Source organism: Miniopterus natalensis, chromosome 1 (assembly GCF_054644295.1).
Source record: "Miniopterus natalensis isolate mMinNat1 chromosome 1, mMinNat1.hap1, whole genome shotgun sequence".
In the NCBI taxonomy this organism is placed as follows: Eukaryota; Metazoa; Chordata; class Mammalia; order Chiroptera; family Miniopteridae; genus Miniopterus; species Miniopterus natalensis.
The window spans coordinates 52,309,579-52,327,504 of record NC_142081.1 but is presented as its reverse complement, the minus strand read 5'-3'; the positions used below and the strand labels follow the sequence as shown (position 1 = coordinate 52,327,504).

At 32.5% G+C, this 17,926-nt stretch overlaps 1 protein-coding gene across 1 annotated transcript in view; it reads right to left on the bottom strand.

Moving 5' to 3' along the window:
• TRPM7 (transient receptor potential cation channel subfamily M member 7) overlaps positions 1-17,926 on the bottom strand; it is a 97,391-nt gene that overhangs the window by 50,348 nt on the left and 29,117 nt on the right. Inside the window, exons 9-13 of the mRNA XM_016210152.2 lie at positions 16,796-16,919; positions 15,790-15,862; positions 13,815-13,915; positions 3,524-3,658; positions 414-467 (exon numbers count right to left, since the gene is read on the bottom strand). Of these exons, the coding sequence (XP_016065638.1) occupies positions 414-467; positions 3,524-3,658; positions 13,815-13,915; positions 15,790-15,862; positions 16,796-16,919 (487 nt within the window). The remainder of the gene's footprint in view (positions 1-413; positions 468-3,523; positions 3,659-13,814; positions 13,916-15,789; positions 15,863-16,795; positions 16,920-17,926) is intronic.

The window sequence follows — 17,926 nt, the reverse complement described above, 5'->3', positions numbered from 1 at the left end:
TCAGCGTTTTTACTGGCAAAATCTGCCATGACAATCCAAACCCAGTGATTCCCTCAATGTCCTTATTCAACGTCCTCTACATGCCCCAGGAACTAATTTCTTCTGAACACAGAAAAAAAAGACACATTCATTCTATCAGTGATTCTCTTTTATGGACCAATGAGCATTATGAAGTTCACCACACTCTCAGATGACTAAAAGCTCAGGAAACGCGGTTATAATTTCATAAACTTTCCTTTTTCTTGATTTCTGATATGTCATGCTAAATCTTTACTTCTGTGTTACCACATATTTAGACCTTCTATTATTCTAAAAAATGTCATTTTATCGCTATTTTTAAGGTATATTTAAAATTTTTTGAAACAGATGAAATACAATTTTTTTAAATAACATTTAAAAAAAAAATCTCTTACCTGTTTGACATCTCGAACAAGATGAAATAGCATTGGATTAGTTGGACCTTGTTTCTTTAAGGAGAAAATATTAAACTATTATTTTTCATCTAAAATAACATAAACAACTTCCCTTTTTATTACATGCAGAACTTTTATGAACCCACTTGCACAAATTATATTGAGTTAAATGAGTTATGTTCATAAAATGGAACAAAAAAGCATATAACCATTTCATATTTGCCTTAAACAAAATACATAATTTTCTTACATTTTTACTTATGGAACAATACGTAACTCTTTGTTTTCTAGAAGTCATAAAAACGTTGTAAGCTTCACAATTATATATTTAATTTGCATTTCCTTCATTGATAATGGAGGTGTACATTCTCTTTATTGTTAAAATTTCTGTACTTGTTTCTGCTACTAATCATCAAGTTGTATCAATACTTCAAATATTCTGGGTAACAAACTTTTAACATTTACATATGTCATCTTTTCCCTACTGTCTTAATTCCATTTAGGTATACTACTAGACTAAACACAGTATCATTTTTACAGTAATCTTATTTTGATGGTATCCTATTTTGAAAAAATACCCAGGAGTGTATCTCCCCCATCAAGACTGAGGTAAATGGGCCAAAAATGTATTCTTCAAAACTTTTTAAACAGTGCTTTGACACACCTGAAATTTACTCCAATAAATTCTATACAGCATAAGTGAAAAGACTTATTTTCAGTATTTTAAATCTATTGTTTAAAAGAAATAGCAGGTGGAATTTTCTCCTAATGTTGTGTTATTGTTAATTTTTTATGAGGTCATCACAGTAATCAATGCAATCTACTTTTCCATTTTGATCAAATATACTTGGTAACAGATTTCAAATATAACTGGACAACCTATTATTTCTTTGAGAACAATATTATTTTCTTTGATATTCTTGACTTTCAAATTATACATAATATCTAAAGATGACTATAGCAGATATTGCATATAAACTATATTTTACTTCACTCTGTTTTCTTATTACAGTATTTAGTCTATCCACTTAGGAGCTGAGTTTTCTCTGCCCATTCTCCCCCATGTGTTAACTTTTTAAAAAATAAATGTCTTCCAAGTAAATATGAGGTATTTCATATTTTTTAGGTATAGAAAGTTTCACTGTATTTTCTCTAACAGTATATAATCACATAAAAATGCATTTCTGGAATTCTATTTTACCTTAATGTATTATTATTGTTTCTTCATTATATATAGCCTCTTAGTATAAAATAAATATACATTAACACAGCAGTTCTCAAAGGGCGGTCCGGGAACCCCTAAATGCCCTACAAGACCCTTTTAGGAGGTCCATGAATTCAAAAGCATTTTCAGAATCATGTTAAGCTGTCATGTGCATTTTCTCATTCTCTTTCTCTCAGAGTTCAGTAAAATTTTCCAGAGGCTTCTTGATGTGTGATATCATGAAATTAAATTCAAAAGCAAATGAGAATGCAGCTACCATCTATGAACCTAGACACTAAGATTTGCGAAACCTAAAATTATTCCACTCTCTTCACTAATTTTTTTGTTTTCTTGAAAAACATTTTAATGTTAATATGTAATAAATGTATTATTGTTATTAAATACAACTTAAACATTTTTAAGATTTCTTGGTTTCATATTCTAATATGGTCAATATCAGCACATATAAACAAAACCTCTTTAGAAACAGCTCTTTGAGATCCTCAATAATTTTTATGTTATAGGACCCTGATACCAAAAAGTTTGAGAACTACTGTTTTGTCATGTTATAATCCCTTAAAATTTAAAAAATTTCATCAATAATTGATGCTGAATATAACTATTAATAACTGAGTTATACAATTAAAAAAATTACTTGCCTTGCTAATGGGGTCAATTTTTATTTTTATTGTTTTACATTTGCTTTATATTTCAGGGATAAACCTTACTTCAGCACAATGAATAATCCTTTTAATTTTTACGTCTGTTCGCTAGAGACAGTAGAACGCCAACAAAGTTCAATGTAACTGTGCTAGACACTATTAAAGGAAAAAAATGAGGGAAAATAAAGATATAATCCCTACTCAAAGAGAAATTTACAATCCACAGGGGAAGATATAATTGTACTTAACTGACTATGCACCATTGGGCTTCATGAAGTCAATGGCGTGGCATTTAAACCAAGTTCTAGACAATAAATAAAATTCAAGCAGATGTGGAGTAGTTGATAGAAAAACACAGACCAGCACTGTGTAAACAGCAAATTCTTTTTTAAAAAAAAAATTATATTTGGGGGAAATGGCAGGTGGACAATGTAGTTGAAATACCCAGCATATGGGGATGGGAGTGGAAAATAAAGGCCAAATGAGAGAGAGACCCCCAGGTAAACGGGGCAAATGTTCAAGTCTCAAAAGCTGGAGAGCTTTGAAAAGATATGCTAAAATATGTGATAAGAATAATTAGCTTAAACAATTAATGTGAAGAAAGACTAGACAAGGAGATTAAAATACAAAAGTGGTATAGTAATAGACTGTAAAAGACTTAGTACAAAGACATCAGGAATGAAAAGGAGGTGATAAATAGGTAGAAATTGATGAATAAACAAACAGCTTTGCAGAGAAGTCAAAGTTAATAAGCTAAGATTTGGTCATAGTGCACCTCAAAGTACAGCTCAATTAAATTCATATTGGTAACATGGAAAGCAATAAGAAGGGCAGTTTTTACCCTCTCCAATGCTAGTAACATGAAATCTGAAATGAAATGAGGAAAGCTTTGTGAAGGAAATAATTACTTTTCAGGAACTCTTTAGAATATTAAAAAACAGTATGTAAGCTAAAAGGGGGACACCACAAAGTCAAATCATGACTGTAAAAAACAAAAAGGAGAAAAGAGTGTGCAACTTCTCCATTAGGCAAAGGAGTCAAAAGAAATTTGGTGCAACAAATGACCACCAAGAAAAAAAGGAAGGTCCCCAGAAACAAGGAAAGGGTTTCCAATCCATACTGACTAGCTGTAATTTTTTCCATGTAATCTAGCAAAATATTAAAGGATCAAGTATGTTCAGGTAAAACACCATTTCCCCAAAATGACGAAACTTAGTTAACAAAGAATTTTAACATATACTTACAGTGTTGTAAAGTTCTTCCAATCTAGGAATGGTAAGGAATTTATGCATGCTTACTCCATTTTCAATAAGAAGTTTTACAAATGCAACTCTATCCATTACAAGAGCATCAAGCATAGCTTGTTCCAGGGATCCAACCTAAAAGAGTATCAAAATTAATAAACACATTTCACACATTCTAATCAAACAGTTCTAAATGAAAGGCTTTAGGATTTATAACTCTTTGATTCCGAGCAGTTTTAGAATAAAATTTAAAAGATGCAAAACAGCAGAACGCTAGGACTTAAGGCATAAAGAGACAGATGACAAGACATCTCCAGAGTAGCATTACTGAAAGAATAGTCCATAAAACTACTTTTCAGGAGAGCAAGTGTGACATGGGGGGGTGGGAGGGAGGAAAGAATCCATCAACTAAAAATGGGAAAAAATACCTTAAAGCAATGATTCTCAATATTTAGGAAAGTTTTTTTGGAGAAAGCATTTCAATACTTGAGGACCATTACTAACATTTAATGGGCAGCGTGTCAAAGGACACCAGAGACCATGCAATCAATATGCCAGCCAATCTCACTCACAAATGGATTGTCCCACATTTCACACAACTTTCTATTATCCTGTTAGATGCTCAAAAATGAAACCCAGTAATACTGCTTTACATATAAACAAAAAGCACTCTACCATGGTTTATTCTATAATGAACTTTGCAAAACTACAACTACCATATAAGTAAGACAAGATCGTACTTAGTTTTCCTTAGACCTTTAGCAGAAATTATTCACCATTAGAGAAAAAATCTCTTAACAGCAATACACACAGTCTGTCACACTTGAGTTTAATATAATACGTTTATCAGTAAGCATTTGCAGTTGTCCCTTATAAGTTTTTAGAGACTCTTTTATAGACTTCAACAAACTCTGAATCAAGTACTAATAAATTAATGAAGACACAAATATAGGGATTTCAGTGAGTATCATTAATAAACGTTATGTTATGAATAGAATATCATTAATATATTAATATAATATATTACTTTAATATATCATAGTTTCTGGATATTTTAAATATTTGGTACCACACGATTAAAGGAACTTTGTGGTGAAAATCAATACCAAAAACATTGGGTTTTTTTACCTGCTGTTTTTCAAGCTTCTGATTTCGTTTACAGAAGTTTACCATACGACTATACAACTTATATACAGCAAGCTCTATTACCATTTCTTTTTCCAATCTATTCTCTATTTTCATCACTTAGCACAGAATACGGTCTTCAAGATTTTTTAATATAAAGACTAAATGCATGCCTTATACATGATAGTATTTCAAGACAGAAGATGCTTTCTGTGATACTTCTCACCGCTTAGTTCTGTCATAACAATGAAAATATGACGACAATGCACATAAAAATAAAACACAACTAATTTAAAAGAACATAATTCTTATTCATTTTCTCATATCAATGGACTGTACTTATCATGGCATGTTATTCCTATTTTAGTTAATATTATTTCCTTATTTCTCTTATCACATACAAATTCTATTTCTTATTACTTATTCTAACATTAACAACTTTTACTCTATAGCCCACTTGGTCCTCTCTCTGCTCTTTCCTTGTCCTGTACTTGTAGGGAGTATTTTTCTGTTCCCCACAGAATTTAAGTTAACAACAACATTCCTGTATCAATCTGCACTACAACTGCAGCATTTACACTGACTCTATCAAAAGGAGCAAGCATCTGATTACTTACGTCTTTTATATGTTGCCATTCTTGAGCATCTGCATTTGAAATACTATCTATTTTTATTATAAACCACTTTTGTTTCTCTGTCTTTATCACAATTAGAGCATTATATTGTTTTTTAAAAATTCGTGTAGTATTTATAAAATTTCATGTTTGTATAATAAAAAGAGGCACAACAAATTTTTTGTGTTTGATCTTATTGAGTTTATAACCACTGCCCTAGGACAACAACGAAGCCTAACAAAATTTTCATGTCTGAGAAAAAAAAGATTTAGTTGAAAAAAGTATCTGCTTTGTAAGCAGAATTTCTTGATATACTCATTGCATACTTAACAGTCAAGAGGAAAAAATAAAACAATTGTCTTGTAAAGTGTATGTTAAGTATAAAAGAAGCCCAAAATCAAACAGATAACATTGTGCAGAACAAATCCACGAAAATAAAGACTTTGTCAAAGCCTATACATATGAGGAGACCAAAAAATCCAATGAAATTATTCAATGGAATAAAGGTTGGCATATTGTAGAAGTTTTACACAGCTGATTAATATCAATTTCCTCCTCTGCAGTACTGTAAGAGGGGAAGTGATCAAATAGTTTTTTAAAAATTATTATATAGGAAATACATTCCCATGGTTTTTCAAAAAAATCAAATATCACAAAATGGTATTAAAAGAACCTTTCTTTCCTTTGGCCCTCATGTCTGAAGACATAGCCCATATTTACAGTTTCCAGGATGGTTCTACAACCACAGAGTGTATATGAATATGCATTCATAAACTGATTTAAAGATCATGTTAAACACACTTTTCTGCAATTTGCTGTTTACATTATACAGACAGAAAAGACTTAGCTCATCCTCTTTAAAGGCAGGATAATATTCCAAAGTATGGATAAACATTTAAGCTATCCAGCTTCCTACTGATTCAGACATGTAACAAAAATTTGGCAAGCACTGTGCACCAAGCTGTGAATAAAGCAGTGAACAAAAATATTCTTGTTCTCATAAAATTTACTTTCTAGTAGAGATATAAATAAATAGCTAAAATATATGGTTTATCAGAGAGTAATAAATGTTAAAGAGAAAAAAAATAAAAGAATATAGAAAATGCTGTCAGAGAGGGCCACTATTAAAATTGGGTGCACAATAAAAGCCAGAATGAAGAGGAAACATTTGGTTAGAAGCCAGAAAGAGGAGGAAGCAAGTCCAGGAAGTTATCTAGGGGAATAATGTTCCAGACAGAGGAAACAGCAAATACAAAGCCTAGAAACAGGAACATTCCAAATATGCTCTAAGAAGGCCTCCATGGCCACATAAAAGAAAGCAAAGAGGATAGTGGTAACATGTAAGATAGTGGTAACATGTAAGAGTAGTAATGGGACAAATGTAACACCTTATGGGCCATGATAAGGGCTCTGGATTGTGCTCTGTAAATGTGACGTGATCCATCTTGTTTATAAAAGGAGAGGAAGAATGAGAGTAAGGAAACCATACAGGATGCTACTAATACAATACAGAAGGATGACAGTAGACCACACCAGAGTAAAACTGGGTATTTTGAAAGTGGATCTGAAAAGATTTAAAAATGAAATTGTACAGTAATATATAAGAAAAACAAAAACTGACATAATTTCTTTGTCTAAGAAACTGGGAAGAGGTTGGTGCCATTCAGTAAGATGGGGAAGACTGCTGAAGGAACATGTCTAAACATCCAAGAGAATGCTGTAATCAGTTCTCTTCCGCACAAAGCACTACTTCATTTTTTTTTAAAACCTAAACCCCTTTACTCATTACTTCTACCCCTGCCCCTGCCTCTGGCAACTACCAATCTATTCTATTTAAAAGCTTGGTATGTATTTTTAATTCCATATATGAGAGACATCATCTGGTATTTATCTTTCTCAGTTTGACTTATTTCACTTAACATATTGTCCTCAAGACGTAGATGTGTATGTATGTCACAACTACTTTATCCATTCATTCATCTATGACACAGGTTATTTCCATATTTTAACTACCCCTTAAAAATATACAATTAGCAAATATTTTCTCCCATTCAGTAGGTTGTTTTTTCATTTTGTTGATTGTTTCCATTGCGAGGGCAGAAGTTTTTTAGTTTGATGGTGTTCCACTTACTTATTTTGGTAATGCTATAATAAACACATAGGTACATGTATCTTTTTGAGTTACTATTTTCATTTTCTTCAGATAAATACCAAGAATTGGAACTGCTGGGTCATGTGGTAGTTCTTTTTTTTTTTTTAAATCTTTATTGTTGAAAGTATTACAGATACCCTCTTTTTTCCCCCATTGACCCCCTCCATTCCATATGCACCCTCCCCTAGGCCTTTACCACACTATTGTCTGTGTCCATGGGTTATGCATATATACATGTAAGTTCTTTGATTTATCTCTCCCAAGCCATTCCCCCAACTTCACCTTCCCAGTGGAATTCATCAGTCTATTCCATGCTTCTGTGTCTCTGGATCTATTTTGTTCCTCAGTCTACTTTGTTTATTAGGTTCCACATATGAGTGAGATCATAAAAAACTGAATTAGGAAGAATCAGAAAACCTGAATAGGCTAATAAATGATGAAATTGCAGCAGTAATAAAAAAAAAACTCCCAGCAAACAAAAGCCCTAGTACAGACAGCTTCACAGGAAACACTTCTAATTCTTTAAGTTGAAGGGTGAGAGAGTTTACTAAAATTTTTTCTTGCTTTTTGAGGTAGGCCAGAAGTGCTATGAACTTCCCTCTTAGGGCTGCTTTCACTGTGTCCCATAGACTTGGGGTTGTTGTGTGTTCATTTTCATTTGTTTCCAGGAAGTTTTTAATTTCCTTCTTGATCTTATTGGTAACCCATTCATTGTTTAATAACATGCTATTTAGCCTTCATGTGTCTGAATGTTTCTGAGTCTCTTTACTGTAATGCTTTTCTAATTTCATGCCCTTGTGATCTGAGATGCTTGATATGATTTCAATCTTCTTGAACTTGTAGAGACTTGTTTTGTGTCCTAACATGTGGTCTATCTTTGAGCATGACCCATGTGCACTTGAGAGGAATGTATATTCTGCAGTTTTGGGGTGACATGTTCTGTAAATATCAATTAAATCCATCTGATCTAGTGTGCTATTTAGTCATTGTTTCTGTGTTGACTTTTTGTCTGGAAGATCTATCCAGTGAAGTCAATGACTGTTAAAGTCCATGACTATGACTGTATTGCTGTTGATCTTTCCCTTAAAGTCCTTAAGGTTATTATTGATAGGTCCTTATTTATTGCCATTTTAATTCTTTGTGCCTATGTCTCTCTCTATTTCTTATTATTATTACAGCAGTCCCTTTAACATTTCCTGCAATGCTGGTTTGGTGGTGATAAACTCCTTCAGCCTTTTTTAGTCTGGGAAGCTCTTTATTTCACCATCTATTTTGAATGATAGCCTTGCTGGATATAATAGTCTTGGTTTCAGATCCTTGTTTTGCATTACCTTGAGTACTTCATGCCATTCCCTTCTGGCCTGTAGAGTTTCTGATGAGCAGTCAGCTGACAGCCTTCTGGGAGTTCCTTGTAGGTAACAGATTGCTTTTTCCTTACTGCGTTTAATATTCTGTCTTAAATTTTTGGCATTTTAATTATGATATGTCTGGGCTTGAGCCTCTTTGGATTCTTCTTGCTTGGGACTCTCTGTGCCTCCTGAACTTGTGTGACTTTTTCCTTCACCAGGTTAGGGAAGTTTTCTGCCATTATTTCTTCAAACAGGTCTCTAACCCTTGCTTACTTTTGACCTCTTCTTGCACTTGTATGATGCGAATACTGTTATGTTTCATGTTGTCCCACAGCTCCCTTAGACTGTCCTCCTATTTGTTTTTCCTTTTTGGATCTGATTGAGTGATCTTTTTCTACCCCGTCTTCTAATTTGCTGATTGGATCCTCAGCTTCCTCCAATCTGCTGTTTATTCCTTCCAATGTATTCTTTATTTCTGCTATATCATTCTTCACTTCTGGCTGGTCAGTTTTCATAGTTTCCGTATCTTTTTTTCATGCTGTTGAGCATCGTTACAATCAATATTCTGAACTCTATATCTGATAGATTGCTTATCTCTATTTCATTTATCTCTTTTTCCAATACCATAATGTTTTCATTACCTATATAATATAGTTATATTACCTACATAATATAATATAGTTTTCATTATATATAATATAGTTAGAAACCGGGGAGCATGATGCCTCAAGCTTTGTTCTTCCTTCTCAACACTGCTTTGGCTATTTGGGGTCTTTTGCAGTTCCATACAAATTTTAGAATTGTTATATTTCTATGAAAAGTGCCATTGGAATTTTGATAGGGATTGCAGTGAACCTTTAGGCTGCTTTGGGTAATATGAACATTTTAATACTATTGATTCTTCCAATCCATGAGCACAGAGTATCTTTCCTTTTATTTGTGTTTTCCTCAATTTTATTCATTGATGTTTTTAGTTTTCAATACAGAGGTCTTATATCTCCTTGGTTAAATTTATTCCTAGGTATAGTATTCTTTTTGATGCAATTGTAAATGGGATTTTCTTAATTTCTCCTTCTGATAGTTCATTAATGTGTAGAAACTCAACAGACTTCTGTGTATTGATTTTGTATCCTACAACTTTACTAAATTTATTAGTTCTAACATTTTTTTGATGGGGTCCTTAAGATATTCCATATATATTATCATGTCATGTATAAATAGTGACAATTTTATTACTTCCTTTGCAATTTGAATACTTTTTCTTTTTCTTGATTAAATGTTTTTAGCTTTTCACCACTGAGTATGATGTTACCGGTGGGTCTGTCACATAAGGCCTTTATTATGTTGAAGTACGTTCCCTCTATAGACATTTTGTTAAGTTTTCTCAAAAATGGGTGCTGATTTCTAGCAAATGCTTTTTCTATGTGTATTGAGATGACTGTATTTTTATCCTTCATTGTGTTAATGCAGTGTATCACACTGACTGACTTGTGGATGTTAAAACTATCCATGCATCCCTGATATAAATTTGATTGTGGTAATGATCCTTTCAATGTAGCGTTTCAATTTAGTCGCCTAATATTTGTTGAGGATTTTTAAAAGCTGTTGCCTAAGAGTCTGGCTTCCAATCAGCCTAAATCTAGGTTCTGAGATCCTTCCCTTAGAGGCACTGACAACTACTGGGAGTTATTCAAAATTAATAGTTTTCTTGAACAAGCACAAGGTTTGAGTGACAACAATGTTCTAAGGCAGAGTTAAATGACAGGGTTCATCTCGTACACAAGGTCATTAAGTCAAGACTGAAAGAGGTGGCTGTTTCACATACTATATAGAAACCAATAAAGACAGTCAAGCAAAATGGAAAAAAAAACCAACAGAGTTCAAAGTAATTATCATAAAGTTGCTCACTGAACTGGGGAGAAGAATGGATGAACACAGTGAGAACATCAAAAAAGAGACAGAAAATATAAGACTGTACAAAATAGAAGTCACAGACCTGAAGAATATACTAACTGAACTGAAAAATACACTAGAAGGCTTCAATAGCAGACTAGATACATCAGAACAAAGGATGAGTGAACTCAATGACAGGGTAGTAGAGCTGACCCAATCACAGCAGCAAAAAGAAAAAAAAGAATGAAAAACAGTGAAGAACTTAATGGACTTATGGGGCAATATCAAATGGAGTAACATTCTATTATAGGGCTTCCAGGAAGAGAAGAGAGAAAGGGGCAACAATCTTATGTAAGGAAATAACAGCAGAAAACTTCCCTAACCTGGGGAAGGAAACACATCAGATCCGGAAGCTCAGAAAGTTCCAAATAAGATTAACTCATCCCCTGGAAAATCATACCAAAACCCGTAATTAAAATGTCGAAAGTTAAAGACAAGGAGAGACTATTAAAAGCAGCAAGAAAAAAACAACTTGTTACATACATGGGAACCCTATAAGGCCATGAGCAGATTTTTTCAGCAGACACTTTGCAGACCAGAAGGGAGTACACGATATATTCAAAGTGCTAAAATAAGAAAACTTCTAACCAAGAATACTCTACCTAGAAAAGTTATGCAGAATTGAAGAGATAAAGGGTTTTCCAGAAAAACAAAAGCTAAAGAAGTTCATTACCACTAAACCACCTTCCAAGAAATGTTACACTGACTTCTTTAAGCTGAAAAGAAAGGGTGCTAAGGAGTAACAAAAAAAATATGAAAGAAGAAATCTCACTGGAAAGGTAAACATATAGTAAAGATAATGGATTAACCACTTACAAAACTAGTATAAAGGTTGAAAGAACCAAAGTAGCAAAAATAACTATGATTATAACAATTAGTTAAGAGATACATAAAATAAAAAGATCTAAAATGTGACATAAACAAACGAAAAACATCATAAGGAGACTAGAAATGTTGAGCTTTAGAATGGGATCAAACTTAAATTGTTATCAACTTAAAACAGACTATTACAGATATAAGCTATTATATGTAAGCCTCATGGGAGCTACAAAGCAAAAAAACCATAGTAAATAGAAAAAAGAGAAAGAGAAAGGAATATATCATTAAAGAAAGTCATCAAACCACAAAGGAAGGGAGAAAAGAAAGAGAAGAATTACAAAATCAGCTAGAAAACAATTAGCAGAATGGTAATATGTACCTATCTTTCAACAATTATTTTAAATGTAAATGAACTAAATACTCCAAACAAAAGACATACGGTGGAAGAATGGATAAAAAGACAAAACCGATGTATATGCTGCCTACATGAGACTCACTTTAGATGTAAAGACAGACTCAGGCTGAAAGTGAAGTGATGGAAAAAAGATATTCCACGCAAACAGAGAACAAAAAAAAAGCTGGAGTACCTATATTTATAGCAGACAAAATAGACTTTAAAACAAAGACTGTAATAAGAGACAAAGATTGGCATTACATAATGATAAAGCAGTCCATCCAGTAAGAGGATATAACATCTGTAAATTTATGCACCCTACATAGGAGCATCAATTGGCTGCTTTCTACATGCCCCCTACATGGGATTGAGCCAGCAACCCAGGCACGTGCCCTGACTGGGAATCAAACCAGCAACTTTTCAGTGCACAGGACAACACCCAACCAAATGAGCCACACTGGCCAGGACTAGGGAACTTTAATATCCCACTTACGTCAAGAAGAGATCTAGGCAAAAATATCAATAAGGAAATATAGGCCTTAAATTACACATTAGACCAGCCGGCCTTAACAGATATATACAGAACATTCCATCCGAAAGCAACAGAATATACATTCTTCTCAAGTGCACATGGGAAATTTTCAGGCCACTAAACAAGTCTTAATAAGCTGAAGAGGCATGAAATAATATTAAGCATCTTTTCCAGTCACAATAATATGAAATTGGAAATTTACTATTCGAAGAAAACAGGAAACTTCACAAATATGTGGAGATTAAATGACATGCTACTGAACAACCAATGAGTCAAAGACAAATTTTAAAAAGTCAGAAAATACAGAGACAAACGACAATGGAAATACAACACAGGAAAATTTGTAGAATACAGCAAAAGTAGTTTTAAGAGAGAAGTTCATAGCAATAAATGCCTACCTCAAGAAACATGAGAAGTGTTAACCTAACTTTCCACCTCAAGGAATTAGAAAAAGAAGACAACGCCCAAAGTGAGTAGAAAGAAGAAAATAAAGATTAGAGCAGAAATAAATGAAACCGAGACGAAAAAGAGAACAGAGAAGGTCAATGAAACTAAGAACTGGTTCTCTGAAAAGATAAACAAAATTGATAAACCAAGAAAAAAAAATAAACTCACCAGGAAAAACAGACAGGACTCAAATAAATAAAACGAGAGGGGAGATAGTACAACTGATACCACACCACAGAAATACAAAGGATGATATGAGACTACTGTGATCAATTATATGCTAACAAAGTGGACAACCTAGAAGAAATGGATAAGTTCCTAGAAATATTCAACTTACCAAGACTGAATCATGATGAAATAGAAAATCTGAACAGACTGATTATTAGTGGTAATCAGTCAAAAACCTCCCAACAAACAAAAGTCCAGGAGCAGATAAGATTCACTGATGCATTGTACCAAACATTCAAAGAATTAATATCAATCCTTCTCAAACTCTTTCAAAATATAGAAGAGGAGAGAACTCTTCCAAACTAATTTTATGAGGCTAGTATCACCCTACCAAAACCAGGCATGGACAACACAAGAAAAGAAAATTATAGGCTGATATCCCTGATGAACACAGATGCATGCAACACTACTTCCATGACTTTTTTCGCTTCTAGGATTTTTAGAAATCTCTATGCTTTAAAAAATACCACAAGGTTTTACCAAAAAGACAAAGAGAACTTATTAAATCTTAAACAGATTTGAATGTTGTAGAAGTGTCTAGGTCAACTAATTTTGCACTTTAGTAAATTTTTCACTTGACAAGTAAAATGTCAAGTTAGGTCACAGTTCCAACAAACGCTTTGTTATTACTTAGTTTAATTTAATTACACTGGATATATATAGATTTTTTTTACATACCAGCCACTGTTGTCCATAAACAAATACATGATTTTTGGCAATGTCAACTCTATCCCATGCCAATGTAAGGATGAGCTGGTCAAATGCAGATGCATTAGTGCCTAATTGAATAAAGAAAATAATGGACAAGTTCAATTAATTTATCTCCATTAAAATGTGAACATTCATGAATTCTTCCCACTCCCATTTAACTAACTTACACAGCTGGTATCAGTCACTGTTCAGAGATAGCCTGTCTCAGAGAAGTAATGCTACCCCCAGGGTTGAGGACTTTTATTTTCCAACTATAGAAAAGACACCAACTTATTCACTACAAACAATTCAGAATGTAGAGCAAGGAGAAGAAAACCAAAGATGACATGTTTCTATCATGGAGATAGTACTGATTGTTAAGATTATGAAAAATATCCTTTTAATTATTTATGCAAAAGTGGATCATACTATATAAAGTATTCAGCAGCTTGCTTTATCTACCTTAATATCATACCTTCGTTTTCCATGACTCGTGAATATTCAGGTTATTTTGAATGTTTTGGTGAGCATATTTTTGAGCACACATTTGATTATTTATATAGTATGATTTTGTAGAAGCCAAATTGGTAGGCGAAGAATATTTTAAAGCTTTTGATATACTACTAAAATATATTCCAGAAAGGTTATAACATCTATCATAGGTATAAGAGTATCTAGTAAAAAGATGGAAAGCTTATTTTTAAAATTTACTTTTAAAAAAATTATAACACTGATATCTTTCTACATTTTCCCCAAGCATTTGTATTATTCTCCTAATATCTTTTATATAAACTCTGGCTCATTTTCTCATGAAGTAATCATCTTTTTTAAATTAATTTAATAGATCTTTATTGATTTCACAGAGAGGAAAGGAGGGGGAGAGAGAGAGACAGAAACATCAATGATGAGAGAGTCACTGACCAAGCCCGCAACCCGGGCCTGCGCCCTGACCAGGAATCGAACCCTGATCGCCTGGATCCTAGGTCGACGCTCAACTGCTGAGCCACGCCTGGCCGGGCTTTAATTAATTTATAACAGTTCATTGTTATCCCTCTATATCATCTATAAAATGAGGGAAATAACAGAAAATCTTTCCCTTTAGGCTATTGTAAAGATAAAATAACTACTCTCAACCACTAAAGCATAGTGGCTAGCATATAGAAAGTATATAGCAAATATGTTAGGTGCTCTCTTTTTATTTTTATGCAATCTCATTTATTGATCTTTCTGTTTGTTAATGGTTTCTGGGTTTCCTATTACTATGGTTTCTCATTCCCAGGGTGATGTATATATTATCTTATATTTTATTATAGTACTTTTTAAATGTTTGATCTATTGGCAATTTATTGTGACCTAATACTTGGGAAATTCTTGTGAATGGCAATAAGACAATAGTGCTTTCTTGGTCTGCTCCTGCCAACTCATTACATACTTGAACTCTCAGGTACCCAGATGGGACACCATTTTAATGTTTCTAATTTTTAAAAAGATTTTTCATTTTCTCTGTAATACCATTTGTTATACCAGTTGGATATCTTTGGCTAGATAATGACAGAAATACAGTTCAAAGTGCATGTGCATTAACCTATTAGTCCTAGAAGTACCCTTAGTTTTCTTTCCAAATTTCTTTTCAGAATGAAAATAGCATGTTTAAGAACACCATCTTAAATTCTATCAACTAATACTTTATTACCTTTTTAGCCAATTAAAAATGTGACACATTCTTAACAAGATAATTAAATGGGTCTGGTGGCATAAATCCTGCTATAATCTTAAAACAACTCTACAAAATAAAAACAAAAACTAACTTACTGTCAAAGAAAGTAATCTGTGCCTTTCACAAAGAAAAATTATTGAAAAATTCAGTTTCCAAACACTTTGCTAAATTAAAAAGTCCTAACTTATAGAAATAGGATATAAATGAAAGATCTTACAAATAAATAAAAAAATATTTAAATCTTACCTTTAAGCAGTGCAGTAAGTATCGCTACATCTATATCTTGATGTTCATCTGATCCAATGTGAAAAACAGTGATCTATTTAAAGATTAATTCATAATATTATGCCTTTCCATTTCAAAAGCTAAGGCATAAGACACATAAACAAAGTAATTTCAAACTACACTTGGGGTGTGTGTTATTTGTGGTCAGAAATAAGGAACCAAAAAACATGAAATTAAGACTTTGTATCATTTACCAAATAAAATGCCAAGTATACTTAAAATATTTTATTTCATATTACATTCATTTTTAACCTATTTTATGTCCTTTACTAAAGCAAGCAACTTATGGACTGAGAAATGTATCTGGGAAAATCCTGCTGTTCCTTCTAAAGTGAACACTTACTCAACTGAAGTAATTATATGTGTCTTTGATGAGAAATGTTTTTTTAACTGGAAGTTTCTTTAAATAACTAGAAATGTAACACCATTTGAGAGGTTTTTATGTAATAACACTTTTCATAAAGAAAAAGACTATTGTAATAATCCCGACTAACTTCATTTCCAAGTGTATAGAAATAAAATACATGAAAAACAACAATCATCTACTACTCAGAGTTGATGAAAACTTTTCTCTGCAAACATAAGCCCATGTTTAGATGACTGAAATTAAGGAGTACTAATCTTTAATTTGAGCACTCAGAGTAAATTAGTTTAAGATTTTTGTTTCTAAATATATTTCAGAGATGCCATTAACAATTCTTTAGTATGTTTCCTTATCCCTACACAAAATCTGTTGAGGCCTAGTTATGAAACTTTTCCTAAAACAGAAGTGGAAATATATGTCTCAATACCATATAAATGCTATAATCCTCCTTCTATATCTTTCAGCTTAAACAAAAAAATAAATGATATCTTTACATGGTTAAAAAAGATATAAAATCTTGAAATCAAAATTAAAAACAAAAGTTTTTCACCAATTTGGAATGTGCTTTGAATTAAAAGGCTTATTCTGCTAAAATCTACTTACAAGCTCCTTTCTTTTCATGCACTCCATCAATGTTTGAAACAAATGAACTGCTTCGCTCTGGCCAAAGTTAAATGTTTTTTTGATGGTTGAAATAATATCAGGTTCTGCTGCATCAGGAAGATTACTAGAGTAAGAGGAAACATAACTTAATTCACTGATTTCAATTTTCATTATGTGTAGAATCTAATATGAAGTACAGGTGGATCCACGTAAGACCTTTAAAGCTACTGTATTAATATTAAATACTTGACCCTTAGTGAAATCTTCTCCTTCATGAGATTCCCACTCTTAAGTTATAGGGGAGAAATGGAATTATTTTTCTCTTTAAATTATTTAAAAATTTTTTACAAGGTATGTGTTTCAATATCAGTACTCACATTTTATAAGACATTACATAAAAATAGTTTTAAGATATTGTGGTATATAAAAGAAGTACTTGACCAAAATGTCTTAAACATGAGCTCATGCACATTTTTATTTCATTTTCCCAGTAGGTATTATATTTACATGGCTCAAAAATATAAAATACTCTAAAATATAAAAATATGAAAATTCATAATGAAAGTCTCCTTCCCACTGTCTTCCATCTGCCAGTTTCATCTCAACCGCTTTCAAGGAACACTATTAGTGTGTATAAAATCTCTTTCTATATATATATAAATAATTACCCTCTCTTTTCCTCCTGCATAAAAGGTAGCACAATATACATGCTACTATGCATTCCCTTTTTCATTATATATATTTTGGTAATCTTCCCAAATCTAGTACACAGATATACCAACCTTATTCGGTTACAAATATTCCATTGTGCAGAGAGACCATAATTTATTTACCTAGTCCCTCTGATATATGTTCAATTCTGTTTTAGTCTTTTACTATTACAAACAATGCCATAACAAGTAACTTTATACATGTTATTCATATGTGTACAAGTATACCTGCAGAAATAATTCCTAGAAATGGAATTACTGGACCAAAAGATATGTGCCTCTCTATGTCTGACAGACCTTGCAAAATTGTCCTCTGTGAAGATTCATATATTTTAATTCATTCCAATGATGTATCAGATAAGCTGTTTCCTCAAGCCTTAACAAGGTATTGCATTAAACTTCAAATTTTTATGTTCATAAC